We start from the raw sequence: 17764 nt of genomic DNA on the forward strand, positions 1-17764 counted from the left end.
AAGGATAAACATTTCAAAGGCCTGATGCTGTGAATGGAGTTAGTGATTTTCAATGTGTATCTGCAGGGTGGAGAGCCCAGATGGAGACAGGGAGAAGGGAGAAAGCTCAATGCCAGGGTGGACAGCTCGATGGTAACAAAGCTGTGCTGGATGGCGATGCAGTAGACCCGCATGCAGTGAAGCAGTCTCTCTTTCTGTGTCCCTCCACACAAGCACACATACACAACATACCAAATACACACACCCACACAATCACAGTAACTAGTTAGGAAAATGATAATGAGCACAGGTTTCAGGGTTTGGCTTGAATTGCTCCCAGGAGGAGAAAGTGATTTAAGTATAGCAAATTACATGCATACATTGGACGTTTCAAAAGCTGTTTATCAGGACAGGCATGCCGGGAGGCAGCGTGGCTGGTAGTTCCGCCGGTGGCCACTGGGGGGCCAGCAGCAGACTGCAGCAGTGTGAAGAGGAGTAGGGAGAGAGAGAGAGAGAGAGAGAGAGAGAGAGAGAGAGAGAGAGAGAGAGAGAGAGAGATGGACCGCATAGTACTGATCAGATGACCTCGCTGCTGCAGTTAATGTTCTCTGGCGCTCAGACACAAGGCTAAGGCTCTCCCTCATACCGCGGGGCTGCTGTACAACAAGCTATTGTGGTGGTAGATGTGGTGGTGTTGGAGGTGTGTAAGTGTGTGTATACGAGGGGGAAATGGGGGGAGTGGAGGAGGAGGTGTTTTGTGTTAGCAGAAAGTGGGTGCATGACACAGAGAAGGTATATGTTACTAAAGCAGTGCTCAATTTCTGTAATCCTTTTTTTTTTCTTTCTTTCTTTCTTTCTTTTTCTTTCTTTCTTTCTTTCTTTCTTTCTTTCTTTGTCTTCTTCTCCCTCTTTCCTCTTTGTCCCACTCTCTTGCCATCTTCCTCTTACCCCCTCCCCGGTTTATTTTTCCCCCTCTTTCCTACTGCCGCACTTGCCCCCCTTTCCCTCTACCTCATGCCCCCTTTCCCTCCCTCTTCTCTCTCCCTGTCTCTCCCTTGCTCCCTCTCTTCTTTCTCTCTCTGCAGTGCAGCAGAGTGATTATCATTCCTCTCACAGAGTCAAGCCTGATAGTCAGATACTGCTGAGCACCCTTCTACATCACCTGCTTCTAGAGGGAGCAATGTAGAGAGCGAGACTGAGATAGAGGAAAGAGAGAAGGGTAGGAAAGAGAGATGGGGGGATGGACTGCAGAATAAGAGGGGTGAAAGGAGAAAAAGGAGAGGAAAGCAGAGAAAGGGGAAATGACAGAAGGGAGAGTGGACGAAGGGTGAGAGAAAGCAAAGAAATATGGGAGGGGGAAAGAATATAAGTGAAAGCATGGAGAAGGGAGGCTTGCTTTTACTGCAGAGGTGGTCCCACTGCAACGTACACGCTGCATAGTTATAAATGTGTTAGAGTGAGTGTGTGTGTGTGTGTGTGTGTGTGTGTGTGTGTGTGTGTGTGTGTGTGTGTGTGTGAGTGTGTGTGTGTGTGTGTGTGTGTGTGTGTGTGTGTGTGTGTGTGTGTGTGTGTGTGTGTGTGTACCTGCAAGTGTGAACATAAGCAAGCAGGTGTGCCTAATGTGTGGATTACGGTGCTGCATGGAAGCCGTGTGAGTGTGTGTTGTGGTAACAAGGCGCCTTGGCTCATCAACATCTACGAGTCAGACAGCTGAAGAAATGCTGCTCATATTGCTTCATCCCTCCCTGTGCTGAGTTTCAACCTGCTCCAAACCATTTAGTGCATTCTGCAAATACCACAACAGTCCACCCTCTCTCCCATAAACAGCATTCTTTGTCTTTTCATTTCTACTTCTGTGGTCAGAAAAGTCTGTCCCTTTCCTCTTAGAACATTTGTACCCTGCCACACATGCTGATTAACAGTCCTTTGTTTGTCTTCAAAAACTTGTTTTTTTTTGCTCATTCAACCATTTATCAGTTGTTTTATTCATCATCTGTCGCCCTCTTTCTCCTACTTGGTCTCCCGACACTTGTCTTTACCTGTCTGCTTGACCTAATGGGTCCAACATGTAAACAGGACATCTGCTCTTCTCAGCATAGCCTCAGGAAACTGCATTCCAACACGTCACCCCACGTTACGGCACTAGATCTTGAATACAGTTTTAAATCAGTTCTATATTTAAATACCCAGTGTAAATATATCATTGTCAAATTAATTGTTAACACATCTGTCCTGTTCACACAGCCCCTGCGAGACTCTTTCTGTCAGCACATTTCACTGTTTCGCCCCCCTCGCTGCCTTTGATGCATAACTTAACAGTCGACAGCAAAAGGTTTCAAAAGATTTTCCAGCAAACATTTCAGAGATTTTTGAGCAAATGTAATCTAAGAACAGAGACATTTGACTAGTTCACTAAATCACTTAGTCAAAGTTTAGTTTTATTTTGTTTTTTTGTTTTAGTTTTGGCCTCATTGGTACTGTGATAAAACACAGTGGAAAAAACACAGTGGAAAAGCGATTGAAAAAAGTGTTAGAAGTTTGTGTAGATGAGATAAAAACACCAAAGATATTCCTGTGATTTTTCACCACCAAAGTTCACACTTTAGGTGCTTGTAAGAAATTATGTTAAAATGATAATGGAAGACATCTGGAGTAGATCTGGGCTAAATGGTAACACATTTGAAATGATAGAAAACAATAGTAAAGAGTAAGGAATGTCACACATTAAATTCAATGTAATGAAACATGTCATCAGTAGAGCCAGACCTTTCACTTTGAATATATGAATTAGACAATAGTGTGTATCGATCCATGTAGTTAGTTTTGCCACACAAAGCATCTTTGCATGACAGTTTAATCATGCAAAGTGACATCACTACTGCAGAGGGGAGGGAACTGCTCAATATTTTCAATAAAAAAAACAGTCAACACAAACTCATTTTTTAATAATATTTGAATATAATAAACTCAAAGTTATTGAATTCACTTGTTCATTCCAACACTTCCTCCACTTTCAGAGTATGAGCACACACACATTTGCTGGCTGCATTAGCACAACACCTTTTCTAAACAGAGGCAAAACAAGAGAGTAGAGGCCAAGGTCATTTTGACTGATCAGCATTCCCCATTCCAGATATGAAGTCTGGCACTACACCTATGCAGTGTCAACAGAAGCATATTAGTTTTCACTGTTTGTTGTGGTAGCAAAAGTGCAATATCACCTTACACATTCTACACAGTTATAGCTGTAATAAGCAGAAGTCTGACATTTAATCAGCTCAATTATTTTTAGGGAGTAAATAAGCTATCACATTATGAGAAACAGGATGAGGTGACATAATTTGATGATAAAAATAGTGATATTAGTTATATCGATCTTGTACTGAATATCAGATATCTGCTCATCCAGTACAGTTGAGATTTACTGGAAGCTATATCAAAATATTCTAAATATGTATTCACTTATTATTTTATATTTAGGGCTGTCAAAATAACGTGTTAATTTCGATTAATTAATCTGAGAAAAAATAACGCGTAAAAAAAAATAACACAGATTAATCCATTCCATATTGACGTTTGACCCGGAGCTGTTCTAGCCACCATTCGACTGTAAAATGAAGGAGCGAGACGAGAATGTGCTGCCTGGATCATTAACTGGAACATTTACATTTACTAAAATCTTCTTCCTGCCAACCCTGGCTACCGAAATCTGGTGCCACTGATATGTCTGCGCTTCTCTCTGATGCTCTGAAACAGACAGGCAACACAAACACCGCTGCACGTGACGCTAGTTAACACTATACTCGACAGCAGCTAACGTTAGCCTACCGCTAGCTAGTAACTGGATTAAACACGGTTACAATGCTGACAGCTAACGCTAACCGGTGTAACGTTTGACTGTGTTTTACTGTAGAGGATTCAACACCGGTATGTAACAATCTGCAGCTGCCATCGGAAAAACAACACAGACGGTGCGTTCAATGAAACTGGTAAACTACAGCCTCGTGGTGCATTTGAAGTTATTGTAAATGTTATTTTCCCATCTGGTATTTGTTTTTGTCGTTCAACAGCAATTTACTAGTGAAATAAGTTATTGTTATTGTTATACATTATTATTAAATCATTTAATTTTGACCATATGGCCTTAGCAATAAACAAACCGTTCTTTAATGTTACCGACTGCTGTTTTGTTTACCTTTTTTTTTCTTTTCTTTTTTTACTTTCTTAAAAAGTATCGGTTCAGGCACCGTTAATTATGTATGCGATTAATTTCGATTAATTAATCACAGAGTATGTAATTAATTAGATTCAATTTTTTAATCGATTGACAGCCCTAGTTATATTTTGTAAACAAATTATTTAATAAAACCATATTTTGTGTTTCAATGCCAAGGGTTGTTCTAACCATTCAATAGGTCATCCTGCCCACTAGAGCTGCTCAGCCACTTAAAGAATTCCATAAGTCTGCCCTTTAATTGAGAATTACAATATCCCATAAGGGTCACACAATCCTATGTCTGGAATGAAAATAATCACATTCAGAAATATTGACGCTTGGCAATAAATATGTCCAAAGGCTGAAATCACCAGTGACGGACAACTGGCAGCGATATTAACACGCAAGGCTACACCCCTCAGTCAACGTTAGGAAAATTTCAGGTGTCTGAAGGGAGTGATTACAAATTGGATGTCAGGTGTCTGCTTGATTGACATTTGGCTCATGAAACTGTCTGACTTCTGCCTGTTTGAACACAAAACATAACCATTACAAAGAAAAATATATTTTTCCTACCTCCAGTTGCTTATTTCAGCACAGTAACAAATGCAAACATGCAGCAACATGGAGGAAAGTGGGTGAAAAAAGATTAAATCTGTAATTTGTGATGCTGGCCGACGGGCATCAGTACAGCTAACAGCATTGTAACTGATGAACTGATTTGTGAAATATTAGAAAATATCATCCCTCATTTGCAGTCATTTAAACATATGAATTCCTCCTGCCACAGTCTGATACATTTTTAATAAAGAGAAGTAAGCAGGCAAAAAACTCTTTTATGTAATTAAAATGTAAGAGATGTTTAGCCCAAAAAGCTATCCCGTACTGTCAGTGGATATTGATCATAACATTTTTTGGTATCAGCACAAGCCACATCAGTCAAACGTCAATTATATTATGGTGCAGAAAATGAATTATTATAAGTTTACTTGGTTTGTATTTAGTATGCTGAATGTTGACTTTAAAGTACATATCTGTTGTGGTATATGTAAAATGGGATATACAGTTGGACTATGCACTGGGGTCACTCAACTAAGTATTATGCATGACATCCTCACTTTAGTAAATGGATGAACAGATGTCTGCAGTGGGAATCTGACCTCCAATCTGAGCGTTGATGTGACCAAAATACTTGCTATGTACTAATGAGGAACTAAACAATGTAATGTATATGTAACAAACAAATAATTAATCAATAAAATAGATGGGTGCTCTTCCTCGTACCTAGATGATGTCAAAAATAAATGAGACTGAGCAGAGGGCCAAAGGGAAATGTGGCTTTAGTCCTACAACCATATTTGTAGTTGTGGTTTATGCATAAGCCACATCCTGTCAATTCATTATGCAGACCAAAGTGTAGCAGGGCATAGACAAACACAAACACACACTCACATCCAAATGTGCTCACACATGCACAAACAGTGCAATGCGCAGATGTTGCACATACACACGCAAACACACGTGTTGAATATTCAGACACATGTAACGGGAAGAGATGGGACTGTTAATTAACTAGAGCTCGTTAATTCTCTTTGAACCGACAGCAAGGAGGTTTACACACTAATTACCTTGATGACTGAGCCAACCTGTGCACGCGCACACACACATGCATCTCCTCACACTACAAACACACACACACACACACACACACACATGTATTCTCACAGGCTGACATCACACATCTTGCAGGCTTTGAAAGTCTCACACTCATACACAGCCGTAAAACACAAACATGAAGGTGCGAAGTCTCACTCATACGCAAAAGCATATGCACACACACGTGCACCGCAACACACTTTTGCCCTGAAATGAAAAGCTATATTAGGAACTTTTTTTCTCCACAATTCCTTTAGAGCTGCAAGACTCAGATGGCTAAGTTTATTCTGAGTTCAGACCCATCATGTATTTGTTTGATTCATGCCTATCTTCCATAAATAACTTTACAGTAACTCCCATACTGTATCACACTCAACACACCCACTCAAACATACTCTCCCTGCCTTGCAAATGAGTGAAGCTCCCATGTCAGTATTGAACTGTAATGGCCCGTGTCAGATTAAGGGGAAGGTTTTTTTATGTCCTCCGTCAAACTCAATTAATATACCATCAGGCATGAATTCATAGGCCACACTGGACTTTAGCCAATTCATCCGTATGTGTCTGTGTTCCAGAGTGTGTGTGGGGGCTGTGCTCACACAGATGAATGTGTGTCGACATTCAGTAGATATTTGGGATATTTAGTAATCAGTCTTTATTGCAATTGCTCCGCCAATTAATAGAACTCATGCACACAAGCACGCACAAATATGCTTTGTGAGTCAGGTTGAAAAAACATCAAGGGCACTTTGGCTGCAGAGTTTTTTATTAGAAAGTGTAGACTGCACAATTAGTAGAATTTAATAACTAAAATATGCCAAAATATGGGATTTGGCAAAAGAATAGAAGAGAGGTTTGTCAATGAGCAGAAGACTTTGAGATAGAGAAGACGGAGGATGAGCGAAAAGAGGGAAAAAGGGGGTTAGGGAGTATTGGGGAGTTGTGGGTCAATAAAGCCTGCTGTGGGGAAGAGGAGAGGGACTCATAACGAGGTCAAGGACACATCATCGATCGCCACATCATAAAGCTGTCGGGCAAGAGAAGAAGGGATGGGAGGGAGAGGGGGGAGTAGGCCTATGTGAGAGAGAGTAAGAGGGAGAGTTACAGCTGTGAAAGGCAGAGTTGACGGAAGGGAGGAAGGGAGGATAGAGGAGAGAAATAGAAAATAAAATTATCAGTATGAAGGAATGAAAGGGGGCAGCTCTGACCAGAAAGAGGGTTAGAGGGAAATTGAATTAGATGGAATCATGGCTGAACAGATGAATTCTGTAATAGAACACACACACACACACACACACACACACACACACACACACACACACACACACACACACAGCGACATGCAGCAGGCCTCCAATAACTCTCTCCTTGTCTGTCGATCAAGTCTGGCCCTGTGGCGCAGGCTGTATTTCTGTATTCTTATAGTAATCCTAGCCACAATTTGTGAATCTCATGTATTACCATTTACTGCTTAGCATCACCATGTTAGCATTGTCGTGTTAGCATGCTGACATTAGCATTTACATGTAACTCAAAGCCAAAGTACAGCTCGCAGAGCTACTACAATGGCTGTGGACTCTTAATCTTCTATAACAACACATGTGGACTTCTCAAAGACTCTTCTAACCACCTGGATGAAAAAATATCAGTTGCACAATAAAAAATCTATTCATTCTCAGGTTGTGTATTTCCTATTTCCGCTAGCTGAAAATGACAAATGTCGAAAAAAAAGCACACAAGCAAAATATGTGTAATATATGTTATTTTGTATTTAAACACAAAATATTGGAAAGTAACAATGTCTACCAGTAATACTGAAAATACATGTTTTAATTTTGGTTAACGTTGTAAAAATTGAGCAAGGAGATCATTACCGTCTTTGTTTGGATTAGTAAAAAAGAGGCGCTTAGAACTTTAGAAACGGGTTAAAAATGAAAAAGTAATGTTTTTTTCTCCAGATGGTTCGCAGAGAAGGCTGACGAGGAAACGTGTGTAGAGAAATGATGTCTTTTGTTGTCTTGTGATCAGAAATAATTATCATTTTACAACATCATTATCATGAATTAATGATTCTGTGATCATTAAAAAAAATAATTCTGCCATGATGTCGCATTATTAGTATGCTATGAGCCTAAGAAAACAGTTTTGACAGTTTTGCTTGTTAAGTCAAGGAATTATTTGCGATGTCGACATCACTGATCTCAAAAAACAAACTTAATACGATGAGATCACACAATTAACTTCTTTCTCATCACAAAAAAACAAAAGTTATCCTTACCAATGCCCTTTGTGGCCCTCTATACACACACTTTTTCCTCTCTGTGCCATTGCCCTGAGTCTGAGTGAGTAGAAAAGAGGTTGGATTGCTTCATTTAAGCTAATGTTCTAAAAATACATTGCTCTCTCTGTGGAGAGTTAAGATGAAGCCACTGAGATTCAAATAACTGCTGCTTTTCCCATATAATCTAATATCTCTTCCTCAGTCTTGCTTGTGCTCACAATCTCTGCTGTCTGAGTCACTTTCTCTCATCCCCTTTTCATCTAAGCGTTGTTAAGAAATGGCGGAAGAAACAAGTGCTCCGTTAATTTCCCCCTTGTGCTTTGATGTAGCTTTGTTCCTCGCTCCTCTTGTCTTGCATGTTCATTAGGTGAAATGTTCAAATGTTCCTCTTTCTTTAGGTGTTTGGAAGAATAAGAAAAAATGAGTTCAGTTTGGGCTTTTATGCCAGCCGTCCATCCTTTTCCCTGCAGATTATCCTGAGGCGACGTTTCCAGCTGAAGTTGTTCCGCCCTAATCTGCGCCATCCTTCTGTTCCCTCACTTCCTCACTATACGCTGCGTGTTTCAAAGCAGATCTAAATTGAAAGGGTTGTAATTTTGCGAGCAGATAAATTAGTATAAGAGGAGATAGGAGGGGTGTTGTATAGAAATGTGCTTCCCGATGCCGAGTGATCCCTCCAGGCCAGACAGAGTCATTTAACTCCCTCTGATATTCTCTCAGCATGGACTTATTACAGTCTTTTTTTTTCTCCAAAGTGAAAACTGGTCTGTTAACTAGAATGGGGTGATTTGTGTGTTGAAATCACAGCAGGTGTGATGCTGAGTTTGAGTGAAGGATGTGATTCGTTACTGAATCACCACCCCTTCCACTGCAGGATTGGGAGATTTGTCAGTGGTGGTGGATGGTTTGTTTGTTTTGTGCTCACAGTGATGAGTGCAGCCTGCTTGTCCAAGCCTCAGGGTTTTACTTCAAGCTTTTACAAACAGAAGTAATACATCTTTTGTTATTATTATTCAGATTTTTATTATCAATTTATTATTGAGGTTTTTTTAAATAAAATTCAGATTAACCATTTAACTAAAACATAGTGGTTGCTAAAGGGTAGTGATTGAAAAAAAATATGAATTGAAAACAAAAATGAACAGAGCTGAAAGGATAAGGCTGATGATTTTCTATATTTTTGTTGTCGTTAATAAATCCAATGACAAGATCAAAAACAACAATGTGTTAATCCTTCTCTCAGTAGTTTTCAGTGGCACTCAGCCGAAAGCCCATTTATTCTTCTAAAGATGTACGTCTTTAAAAATAGTTTGCAAATATTATAGTTTCATTTACAAAAAGATTAAATAATTTCCTAAAACAGACACACTGTAGTAGTTAGCAATCTTTACTCAAACAGGTGTAAATAGTGTTTTTGTTGGGAACTATTTTCAGCTGCAGATTTGATCCATTGATTGACATCCAGTGAGTATTTATACACATTACTGTCCTGTATGAACAACAGGACGGTGTAGTTTAGATTGACTTAAAAATGAACCACAGTGCCTATGTTATTTGCTATGTTATATTTGCTATAAAGGAACATGTGACCCATTGCCCCCACATGGCTTATTGATGTGTGTTTAAATCAGGCTTCTAATACACAGACAATACTTGTTAATAAGATCAATGTATTGCTAGTTTTGTTTTTTCAAAAGTATATGTTTACAATAATAAAAATATATAACATCATCAGATATCACTTTTCATTTAACGTCCTTCACTTATTTTAATAGAGCACCAAGTAAGTGTTTTTGAGAATGGACTCTATATTACCCAGCTGCTACTACTGGGCGCCATTCCAGATGAAAAATAAGTGTCTCCAGGCCGGCTAGAGGTTTGTAAACATCAGCCATGTCCAGCAGCATTAATCTAAACTGGGATTAAAAACCAACTGAAAACTTTGAAAGACCGGCGTGATTGGTTGATGACTATTACCCTGCATTGTAGCAGCTAAGCTCATAATCAAGGCGAACACGATTAGATAATCTCAATATGTCTTTGCCCACTAGCCTAATCCCCAGATTTAGAATCTCAGATTAGGAATCCAGGATGATTAATCCCATATTGTGTGTGTATGTTTCCTGCAGGGGACCCTTCGCCGGGTGACCTTCTCTGTAGTCAGTCAGCCCCAGGATGGCGGTTGCTATGACAGTGGCCTGGAAGACTCGGAGACGCCAAGCAGCAAGAGTTCATCAGGGCCGCGGCTGGGAGCCCTACCGCTGCCTGAGGAAGGCTACGAGCGGACCACACCAGAGGGCAGTGTGGGAGAGGAGGAGCACGTGGAGAATGGTCAGAGCAACCACACACACACAAACACACACACACACACACACATAAATCATACAGTAAGAAGTCAATAAAATGTATTGAACTCATTCAGAATTGCATCCAAGAGGCTACCAGATACAATAACTCTATATTTTGTCTCTCAAGGCTCTATGTACTGTATTCTGTGAAAGGCTTACACATGTTTTGATTATACATACACTAACAATCACACACACACACACACACACACACAGTCAAACACTTGCTGTCAAGGTCTCAGGAGGCTTTTCTTCCTCATTTGATAGAAATGTGTTTTATAGAATAAAGCAATTGTCCTGTGTGTGTGTATGTATTCAAGTAAGTTGGATGTTATTAGAAGAGCGTTTTAGAAAAAGCTTATTATGCGCCAGTATGGTGTGCCCTAGGCTCATTGGTGGCCTTGCCGTCAGTCAGCAGCCCAAATCTTCCCTTTCACCAACCAAATTGTGTTTTTACCTTTTTCTACTGGGTGTTTGTCAAGGATGGAGAGAAGTAAAAAATGAATCTTCTTTTCCTCGTTTCTCTGTACAGTATGTGGTACTGAGGTTAAATATTGCTTTTTCACCGACGTGAGAAATCTTGAGGATATTGTGGAGTTTAATACATTTTCTTCACGGTCAGATGGAGAGAGGAATTGAGCAGAGAATTCATCGTGTGGGTTATAATTATACTCCATAATGATGTGCTTGTTTGGTTTCACAAGAATTTCCGTCTGCTGTTGTATGTAGGCAACAAAACTGGAATTTGTTTTCAGAATGCAACAGAAATATTTAATTTCTTGTGTTTAATTCAAGTAAAGCAGAATTAGGAAAACCCTAACAGTGAATAAATGTATTGTTTTCAGTTGCTCATAAGATATGTATGGAATGTTTTAGTTTACCTTCTGTAACATGACACCAGCACAGTTTGTGAAATTAAAAAGTCACGTTTACCTCATTTATCATCATTATAAGTCCTGTGTCCGTTTAACATGATCTCAGTATTGAGATAAATAAATGACTGGTTTACATAGATTATAGCCTTCACCTTTGACACTTGCCCTTGTAGGACATCAGCCTCAGCATCTCTGGTAGCCTCACTAACATTTTGAACCAACACTAATGGGACATAATAGAGCCAATATGTAACTAAAAGTAAAGACATTTAGATGTGTCACTCAAATTTCTGACAATTATCTTCTATTCGGTAGATAGTTGCTTGTTTTGATCTCACCTTTCACCTTTTATTTGATGCTGAGCAAAGCTGGAATTTTTTCAAACCTTTTGATGTCAGCAATTTCTATTTTGCTCTGACAGCATTTTTCTTGCTTCTTTCAAATGATATCCCCTTCCTTATAACCTTTGTCCCCCTTTTTTTAACCAATTTTTCTTTCTCCTGTCTTCCTCATGAAATGTTCAACTCATCTGTACTGTTGTACTCTATCCGTCTACATCATTTTTTTTTTAATTTAATTGTCTCTTCTTGGGGCGTCCTGGTGGCCTAGTGGTTTGCACACAGACCATATAATTGCAGCATTCCCAGTTCGATTCTGGTTGTGTACCTTTGCTTCATGTCATACGTACCTCTACCCATATTTCATGTCTGTGTCTCTAATTGAAACTATCAAATGAAGACATCAAAAGAACTTACATTTTTTCTCTTCTTTTTTTCCTTCAATCCCTCTTTTTTTTGTCTCTTTCCTGTGTCCAGATGCCAGACAGCTGCCAGACGTAGCTCTGACAGGAAAGTGTACCAGGGAGTGTGATGAGTTTGGCCACTCTGACACTTGTTGGATGCCCGTCCGCCCTTCGCCTCGCCAGCGCCACGGCAGCGACCCCCCACGGCTCTCTACCTTCGCCCCCGGAGACGATAATAACAATCTCCGTGGTAACGACCATGAGAGTGACAGCGAGAGCGCTGGCAGTGCAGGGAGCTCAGAACCCGGGGTGGTTGTCGGCGGAGAAGGTCAGAGATTACCCTTAACCAATGGGGATCCTCTCGGAACCCTGGAAAGTGGAGACCGCAACAGAAACATGGGCGATCACAACCGTAACCTTCTGAACCGCAAGATGACTTCGGCATCATATGACACATTTAGCAGCGCAGGCTTCGGGAGGCGCCAGCAAGAGGAGGAAGGAGGAGAAGGCAAGAACTCACCTGAAGTCATACCACTGACGCGGACAGGAGGGGACTACAAGACCACATCCTGCCTCACGTTGTCACGCCGAGAGGTTTACCTGTGATAGCCTTGCAACGGAGCAATCATCAACACACCACACCCTTTTCTAAAAAAAGCAGGGAGGGTTAAGACTTTACTGGCAAGTCATCAGTTTGGAAGGCCTTTTAAACCCGTGAACATGTGAAAATGTGAGAAAAGATTGGATTGGATTTTGACTATTATTTATAGGCACCTAAACTTAGCAAGTGATGGGTCCACTCTTCAGAGAGCTCGGACTAGGAGTACTTTAAAAAAAAAAAAAAAAGAAGTCTTTTTTAACTATCACTGAAAGTTGCCTACAGGCAAAGATCCGTTTATGTCTATGTGGAGGAGGACAACTTCATCTCTTCGTCTTTTTACCTGAATCCAATGCATGCCTGACCCTCTAACACAGAGGGATCTGTGTGAAGAAGAGAGACATTGAGACTGAGTAAATCCTGATGCTATAAATGCCTCGATGCATATAAAAACTTTTCACTGAGGCTACAGCAGTCAAGATTTGGACTCAACTGGTGAACCATCTGCTGAAAAACCACAGAGGTCTTATCCAGTTAAAACAGATGAAAATAAGTAACGGGTCTTTGATTGAGTTATTTGGATCTAATTCAAACCAATCAAACTTTCTAATGCCTAATCAACTTTATTATAACACAAGACGGGGATATTAACCAATCAAACTGCTAATCCCGTGAGAATCTTAACAAGTCTTAAACAGAGTATCAAAGTACTGACAAAAGTGTGGTCACTGTACAGTTACACGGTAGAAAAATGTGCTGATCTCTAAAATCAGGTATCTTTAAAAACAAATGATTCAGAATAAACTGCAACAATGTGAAAATACGTTTTTTACAGTAATTAAATGTAACCATACAAGGTTCTCAGAGAGTGTCAGTAGTGCCACAGAATTCCAGCGTGTGTGAAAATATGTTCATTATTTTGTCTTCACACTCAGTCTGTATGTATATATTGTATGTGTGCATTTGAAAAGGCAGCAGTTGTATCTCTCTGCTGTTGTCCGCCGTTTCGGAGTATACAGAGGTGCTGAGTTCACTACACACCTACTGTATCCTAACAGTGTTCATGTATCATAAATGTTCTTTCGCACACACATACACACACATATACACATGCACGCATGCACGCACTTACACACACAGACCTAAGCATGCAAACACAAACTCATACAGTGCATTTACAGAATGTGAACATGCATAGTGCCACAGTTTATGACATGATTCAGTGGCCGTGTAACATGAAGTATATAATAACTTGCATTAACTTTCATACAGAAAACATTAAGCACACACACACACACACACACACACACACACACACACACACACACATACGGCATATTAAAACATAAGTAGAGACACAAACCCATATTAAGATATGCGCACTGCGCAATTCATATGCACTATGTGTGTATGTGCACTTATTCATCATTTTTTAACATATTGCATTCATTCATTGAACTAGCTGTAGCATTTTGCCTGCTCCCCCCAGTCAGTATTTAAACATGAAATGTATTTAAATAATTACTCATCTCTCTGACTGATGTGTGGGGCTACATTAAAGGGAATTTCAAACACGTCATCTGATGTATGTAATGATAGACAATGTGGGAATAGGGGATATTCTGCATACTGTAAGTAGGACTCATAGAAAAACCAAAATTCTGTAAGAAAAAAAGGAAAAGAAAAATGGACTATGCATGAAAGAAAGATAATGCTAACTTTTTTTCTCTTTTTTAAACCACACGCCTTTTTGGATACCACGCCTATTTGGATACATCTGTATTATATATGTGTGCTTACGGAGAAATGGCGATAATGATGGCAACAAGGGAGTTAGCTTCAGTGGATGAAATTGTTCCCACTTCATCATAGAGTGAGTTTGGGGTAACCTTGGGCCTTTCTCTCAGTTTCCACAGGCCAAAGCAGGCACAAAAGGTGCCGCAGGCTGTAACAAAAAAGAACACAATGTAGTGGGAGCGCAGAGTTCTGCTGCACCCTTTTCACCACACAGTGCCGACCTGAACACGCCCATACTGCTGTGCTAAACTGCACAGATAACAGACTCCTTCACATTCGTCCTTCGCAGCAGCTACTGCACGACTCCAGACACACTCTGCTGCACTGGGTTGAAGAGTGGGTGTGGATCAAGGCCAGCACATCTTAATTCCCATCATCAGTGTGTGGTTCAGTGGTGTGATAGGGATAATAGGGTTAGGTCGTCCCTGTGGTCTTAATGAGTTTCTTTTCTCCTCTCTTCTCCTCCCTTGATCTGCACTGATCTCATTAATGTCTGGATTGGCGAATGTAACACTTCTGGAAATTGCCAGTAAACGTGTCTCTTCATTTTTCTGGTTGTTTTGGATCAGACGAGGTGGGGGGGACATGCTTGTTAAAGGAGGCGCTGCAATTTAGATCATAGGTCCTTGTAGAGCATAGAGTTAGTCAGAAAAGAGAGCAACACTCAGGTAAGATGTGCGACAATGTTCAACTTGTTAACTAACTACTTGTGGTTTTGGCCACACATTGTTGCTGCTTGTCTGTGCCCTCACTGAAAGGTAACTGGACGTGTGGAAACAGTAAAGTAGTGAGTCCTGTACATTAATTTTACATTGGTAATCATCCTGAGAAATGAGGATGCTCCGTGTGTGATTACACTTTGTATACCTGTATATACCTACAACTCTGTGACCGACTCCCTTTAGCGTGTTTTAGGCCACTGATGTACTTAACTCCCTAAGCCTTCATTACCCCCAAATCTCCAACATGGCTGTTTACTGAGCTCTGTTATTGATGGACTGCGCTGAGGATGCAACAAAACGAAAGGCCTAACGCATGGAGTTAATTGAAAAGGGATTGGTGAAAACAATCACAACATCCTGCGGGGTACACACACTGAGAGACAGAAGGACACATGCTCTTTCTCTGGGAGAAATAGTTGAGATAAGTGTGTCTCCATCCCTTGGAGGCCAGAAAGGTCTTGAAGAACTAACGTCCAGTTTGTGAGCTTTGGAAAGAGACTCTTGACACAGCCCTGCCTCTTCAAAGTGGCAGATATTTCTTCAAACTGCTGTTTTATGGCAGTTTCATTATGGCACCTTTCAAACCCTCCCAACCAGATTTAAGGGAATTTGCTGTACATGAATCTGTGTGGGTGTGTATCTTTTTTTATACTGCACGTTTAAACATGAATATATTTCAGTCTACTGCAAAACAGAGAGGGGAGACAGACAGAGAAGAGTGTAGAGAGAAGAGTCCATCGCCCACTTATCGAGACATTTTTAAAAACAGACACTTTCGCGCACATCATGTACCTGTCATCCCCCTCGTGCTGTTACCCTTATAGCCATGTACAGATAAAACTACACTGTAGAACAGACAACTGGAAACCATAACAGACAATGGCATGCCTAAGGTCTTCAAATCTGCACTTGAGAAAAAAAAGAGAAAAAAAACTTATTTTTATTTTCCTCTTCTTCGTTTTCTTTTCTTATGGGGCTGGCTCTGTTTTTTGCTGCTCCCTTCCTGTAATTACATAATTAACTAATTGCATTTGCTATGGTGAGGAAGAAGGAGCTGTTGACGAATGGTTTGGTATGAAGATGAATCATGTAAAAGTTTGACTTTGACATTAAAAACTTCAAACACTCTTGTTTGTCTTTTAACTTCTGGAAAATTTTTTACACAGTAACTATGAGATAAGCAATAGTTGGGGCACCTACTGTATAACAACTCCAAACTAAATATTTTCCTCAAGAATATCAGCTTGCGATGACCAGTTATTGGTAACGACCCCACAAACATGGGAACACTTTAAGACAGTTGTGTTGCTCACAAAGGAATTTTTGGTAACACTTTTTGATAGGGCACCATTTACAAAGGGTTTAAAGCTTTAATTAATGGTAAATAAATCATTAACTTTATCGTACTGAAAAATCCCCTTCCAGCATAACATTTTCGGCAAGTTACTTTCTGGGAAAGGGCTCCAGGCGTCCACTTATTAACATAAATTGCAGACTTGATTGATAGCCTGTAATAACTGTTGACCCTTTGTTGAGCCTTGTTAGAAAGTGGTAAACTGGTGACAAACCCATCTCAAGATCCACTTGCTGGCTTATTCAGGAGCTTTTGATTGTAGATGTTCAAACTCCCACTTCCATGACAACTGAGAAAACTGCAACTGCTAATGAAAACTATGTGATAAATTGGAAAGCACCAGAACAAGCAAATGAGTGGACTTTGAGTGGATATTGTTTTGACATCTTCTGTTTCCAAGGTCAAGAATGAACTGTGAAGCTCTGTTTTTAAACTGTTTTTTATGCCCAAGTAACTGAACCAAAAACCTTTAATTTAGCAGAATGACACCTTGATACTCTTTAATGTGTAATGTCAATTTGCACCTGGCTGACGCGTGCTGACTAGAATACATTTCGAAAGTGTCACTTAAATGTGACACAATCCATCAATGTTATGTTTGAAAGGTGAATTTCCTGAACTGGATCCTGCTGCAAGAAAACTTTTTAAAATGTAGGGGGCAATTTGGACTTAGACTTATCTGAAAAACGCTTCAAAGGTGTTAACTGCTGTAAAGATTAGTGTGAAGGACTCAAAATGTCAAAAGAGTTCCGCAATCTTTTTTTTCTTTTATCCAGTATGCAACACTGACACCATGTGGTCATGAGTCAGTATTACTTTAGTTTTCTGGCTGTGCACATGATCATTTTGTAGCATGTAAGGAGCGGCTCCATTGTTTCAAATGCATTTTGGTCATAGTGAAGGATAAAGTACGAAAAGCAGAAGGACAATAAATCAGTCCATATAAACATACTTTTCAAATTACAAATAATATTTAAGAGCTACATTTCTTTGCATATTCAGTCCAAGGCCATTTATTTTGAGCCGACAGCTGGAAGATACAGCTACCAGTTTGATTTATAGCAATCTGGAAAATAATCATTTATGAGTAGAACGCTATTTATATTTCACTATTTATGTCATATTAGATATTAAAAAAAATAATAGGTGGACAATACATTTATGTGTAACTTAAAAAGAGGGAGCTGTGGCTGCCT

General features: G+C 40.0%; 1 protein-coding gene across 1 annotated transcript in view; it reads left to right on the plus strand.

The window, feature by feature from the left end:
- Nucleotides 1–16341, plus strand: part of pcdh7a (protocadherin 7a) — a 43160-nt gene extending 26819 nt beyond the window's left edge. Inside the window, exons 5-6 of the mRNA XM_031285862.2 lie at nt 10262–10463; nt 12171–16341. Coding sequence (XP_031141722.1) covers nt 10262–10463; nt 12171–12703 — 735 coding nt within the window. The 3' untranslated portion in view covers nt 12704–16341. The remainder of the gene's footprint in view (nt 1–10261; nt 10464–12170) is intronic.
- Nucleotides 16342–17764: the final 1423 nt, after the last annotated feature.

Source organism: Sander lucioperca, chromosome 4 (genome assembly GCF_008315115.2).
Source record: "Sander lucioperca isolate FBNREF2018 chromosome 4, SLUC_FBN_1.2, whole genome shotgun sequence".
Classification (NCBI taxonomy): domain Eukaryota; kingdom Metazoa; phylum Chordata; class Actinopteri; order Perciformes; family Percidae; genus Sander; species Sander lucioperca.